This window comes from Vigna radiata, chromosome 7 (assembly GCF_000741045.1).
Source record: "Vigna radiata var. radiata cultivar VC1973A chromosome 7, Vradiata_ver6, whole genome shotgun sequence".
NCBI classification, from domain to species: Eukaryota; Viridiplantae; Streptophyta; class Magnoliopsida; order Fabales; family Fabaceae; genus Vigna; species Vigna radiata.
In genome coordinates this window covers 7,405,343-7,409,804 of record NC_028357.1, presented here as the reverse complement: position 1 = coordinate 7,409,804, position 4,462 = coordinate 7,405,343, and the positions used below count along the sequence as shown (strand labels likewise).

General features: G+C 35.0%; 1 protein-coding gene across 1 annotated transcript; it reads right to left on the bottom strand.

The window, feature by feature from the left end:
- Positions 1-1,803: 1,803 nt before the first annotated feature.
- On the bottom strand, positions 1,804-2,644 carry LOC106767390 (40S ribosomal protein S16). The gene has a single exon (XM_014652271.2). It carries the CDS (start codon positions 2,576-2,578, stop codon positions 2,138-2,140), a length of 441 nt encoding a protein of 146 aa, XP_014507757.1. The 5' UTR covers positions 2,579-2,644; the 3' UTR covers positions 1,804-2,137.
- Between the last annotated feature and the right edge of the window lie 1,818 nt (positions 2,645-4,462).

The following is a 4,462-nucleotide window of genomic DNA, read 5'->3' as shown; positions in this document are numbered from 1 at the left end:
ATCATTTCCATTCACAAGACATGCATAACTTTATCACAAAATTTACGCAGCATTTTAAACATATATACATTAAAAGTGTATCTAGATAATTTGTAGTAAACTTAAGTGCTAAAACAAAAAAAAAAAAATACTATAGAAGCAAGAAGAATGGTAAAGCATGAAGATTAGAAAAGAATCATGGCAATGAGTGGTACATTTTTGTCACTGAGTGCCATTCTTCTTGCAAAATTGGCGCATGAGCGCTACCTTAGTGTCACTGAGTTGTTAAGACAAGATCATCTAGAGAGACTAAACCGTCTAGTAACCCAAGTTTTGAAGTTTAACAACAAGCATTAAACGAAATATCCTTTCATGAAGACAAGTGTCTACTTGACCTATAGCATCTAAGCATTTACTCAAGTCAAATGTAAACCTAAAGATTTATATGAGAAGCTACGTAAATTTTTCAAATGCTAATACACAGTTTTCTCAAAATAAGAACATAACACAATAACGTTTCTCTGAATCTATATCGTCTAACACATTGTCTACAGGAAGCATCTAATCAATAAGAAAAGTCTACATGAAACCTTTAGAGATAACATACCTAAGAATTTGTACCCACGTAGAGATAAAATGAAAAATATGTCATCAAGGAGTTGTTTCAAGAATATGTACAAAACAGTGGGATACGTTCTCAAGCTCTCAAATTAAAATACCTTTTATTGAGAATAGTAATAACACTGAAGCCTAAATGTCTTACATCAAAAGCAGCATTGTAAGCGAAAGTATCCCATAAAGAATATCATCTACTGAGAAGTGCATTAAAATATCCATCCAAAACAATTTTTCATAAGGGTCTAATGCCTTATGTCATCTATTATCAAAAGTGTTATACATCGTCTAACCCTTCTTGAATGATATAGTTGAATGGTGCATTAATTACTAACAAGAAATATGCCAAGATGTTTTAAACAGATAATACAAATTAACAGTTATAAATGTTCAAAACATTTAATGCATGTACGGTAAAGTGTTATTTTGTTTGCATATCCTGTCTTTGTTATCTTTGTAGAACATGAATACATAAATGATTAATTCGAACACTTGCATACACTAAATAAAGACGTTGAGAGAAGCAAAGAACATTCTAGAATAAATCTCTTGAAAATTTTTATTCTGATTGAGCCGTATAAGTTACTCTTTAGTAAAAAATCTGATAAAGCATTGTACATCTAATGAAAAGACTAAAGTCTTATTTCTCACCTAAAGGTTGCATGCTCTCCTAAAAACTCAACTCAACATCCAATGGTCATATTTCAAAAGGGTCTATATGAAGAAGATTAACTGAAAAGAAGAAAATTACTGCTATTAAGAGAGATGTAAAGGAGCAGTTGAAAAATGTAGAAGAGAGGAAAGGTGAAAAATATGGCAATTTATCATTTTGGCCTTTTCTCCTTGAAATTTGGGCTTGTATTCAATTAATATGGACAACTTGAAGAGCTTCCTTTACTTTCTCTACTTCGGCCCTTGTCATAGGTCTTTCAAGAAGAGTTGGAGTCATATGTGCAAGATGAGCCTAGACATTGAATGAGTTGTTCATGTCTCTCTATTGCATGATGAATCACATAAATCGGCATAAAATTGTAAGAATCCTAAAATTTATTGTTGAATCACGAAAGTGATGCAATGCAGATACAGGTCTCCTTGTCCAATTCCGGTTTAAAAATTACTTATTGACGTTTGGACAGTTAATTTCATCCATATATGAACCAATCAAAACTCAAAAGAAAAATCCAAAATTCAATTACAGATGAACACGGGTGGTTCCAATTAGGGATTCTATCCCAATTTGCAAATCAATACAAAGGTCTTTCAGATTACCACCTTGTATCCCATGATTTCATTACAATGGCATTTAATTTCAACATTCCCAGAACTAGGTGTAGACAATAATGCTCAGACAAAAAACCAAAATTTCAAAATTAATCTATAACTGTTCCAGAATTCAATTCGTCCCTATTAAATAAAAATAGCAGAACATCCAACAAATAAGAACAAGCCATCAAAATCACTACAAAATTCCCCAACAAAAATTGTTTTTCACAGCATAAAACATGAACCGAAACAAAACATGAATACACCTTCCTCCTCTCTCTCAACGGTAAGACTTCTGGAACCTGGCTCGGGCACCGCGACCACCGAACTTCTTAGGCTCGCAGCGCCTGGGGTCTGCAACGAGCAACGTGCGGTCATAGCGAACGAGGATGTCCTTGATCTCCTTCTTGCTCTGTTCGTCCACGTACTTCTGGTAGAAGGCGACGAGGGCTTTAGCAATGCTCTGACGAATGGCATAAATCTGGGAGGTGTGGCCACCACCGTTGACGCGAATTCGCATATCTACTCCCGCGAACCGGCTCTTTCCGAGAAGGAGGATCGGCTCAAAAGCCTTGAACCGGAGGATTTCCGGTTCGACGAGCTCGATGGGGCAACCGTTGATCTTAATAAGGCCGCGCCCTCGCTTGCAGTAGGTAACCGCCACCGCCGTCTTCTTGCGGCCGAAGCATTGCACCTGCTCCAGCTCTTGCCCCTGTGACATTGTTCTTGTCTCAGTCTTCCAAAAACCCTAACTTCGCAGTGAGTGAAATGGGAGTTGGCGAGAGGTTCGAGGGAGATTATATACCTTATGGTATCAGGGTTTTTGGATTAGCTAAAATGGCCTCCTGTAATCACTAATGGATCTAGCCCAAAACTTGACAAAGCCCAAAAGCTAACTTTGTTACTGACTTTTGTTGTTCTAAGTTGCTAACACCCTTCTCCAGCACTGAACCTATATTACGTAGTCCTTTCAGACAATTTTTTCGACTCTTAATTTCAAATATAATACGTTATCCATCTAAATTAAAATTTCAATATTTACATTATTTATTGAGAATAAAAAAATTATATGTAGAATAAAAATTAAGTAACAAATACTTAAGTTTTATTTTTATTTTAGAAAACAATATTATTAAATATTTTTGTGATGTATTTTGATGATAATAAAATCAAGGATATCAAGGCTTAATAAATAATGAATGATAATGTTGCCGAAAGACTTCTTTGCTTTTTCTTAAATATTTTTGGATTAACATTTCTATAGACTTTGTCATGGGACTGTCTAAAACAAAAAATGGAAAAGAGTTTATATTTGTCATGTAGCTGATTTGTTTTTAAAGAAAATAATGAGACTTTATGGACTATCAAGGAATATTGTGAGTGATAGGGATATAAAAATCCTTAATCACTTTTAGAGGACCTTGTGCGGTAAGATTGTACTAAATTGTTATTTTCTATTACTTGTCACTTATAAATTGATGATCAAAATGAAGTAGCCAATAGGACTTTAGGCACATTACTTAAAACTATCTTAAAGAAAAACCTTAAGTCTTGAGAAGCATGTTTGCCTCATGTAGAGTTTTCTTTCCATAGAAAAACTAATGTTTCACCTTTTGAGATTATGTATGGATTTAACCTTTTGACTCCTCTTGATTTGTTGTTTTTGCCTAACATTTCTATTTTTAAGCAAAAAGAAGCACGAGCAAAAGCTAAGTATGTGAAGAAGTTGCATATTAAGAGTTATGCAAGGAAAACTAACAAAGGTAGAAAGAAGGTAGTCTTCCAACCTAGAGATTGGGTTTGGATACGCATGAGAAAGGAAAGGTTTCCAGAACAAAAGAAATCAAAGCTTCAATAAAGGGGGAATGGTCCAAGAACCCTTGATTGTATCAAAGGACTTTCCATCCTTTGTATATTGCCTCCCTTGGAAAGGGTGATTCTTTCCTTCCATTTTTTTTGTCACTTTGTTTTTTTCTTTCTTCTCCCAAAATACAAAAACTCAATTTTGTCCAATTTATCTCGTAGTCATAACTTGTGTTTTACACGTCCAAATCAAGCGTTTCTTGAGCCAAAATTGAACTTCAAAACGTGAGCTTTCACCTCATTTTGGAAACACCCCAATTGGAGTTTTATAGCTTGAGATATTGACATTCTAAAAATTTTGTTCCCTAGTTTTACTAAGTTACAAAATTTCCTTCAAGGTTCCAACCTTAAAGAACCTCTATCAGTCGTTTTGTAAATGTGGTTCACATCACCAGGTTAGTTGTTCTGTAGTATTTACGAATGTTGAAGAGAATTTGTGTTGGGATGTTGTCACACGCTACTTCTACCGTAAAAGGATGAACATTCTTAATGTTTGGTGGACAAGAGTAGTCATTCCTATCTCATAAATTTTGAAGCTGGATGTGTACCCGAGAAGTCTAACGTTCTTCCCAACTTACCTATTTGCCAAGATGTCTAGTGGAATCTTGGGATTCTACTGACTCCCCATCTTGGTAGGGGTTGTAATGTTTTTTCATGTCGTGATCTCACTTTGAGTGATAGGAACATTCATGAGTTTCCCTAGTTTTGTGGCAGGTTAACCTTATTCGGTTTCTCCAAGTCC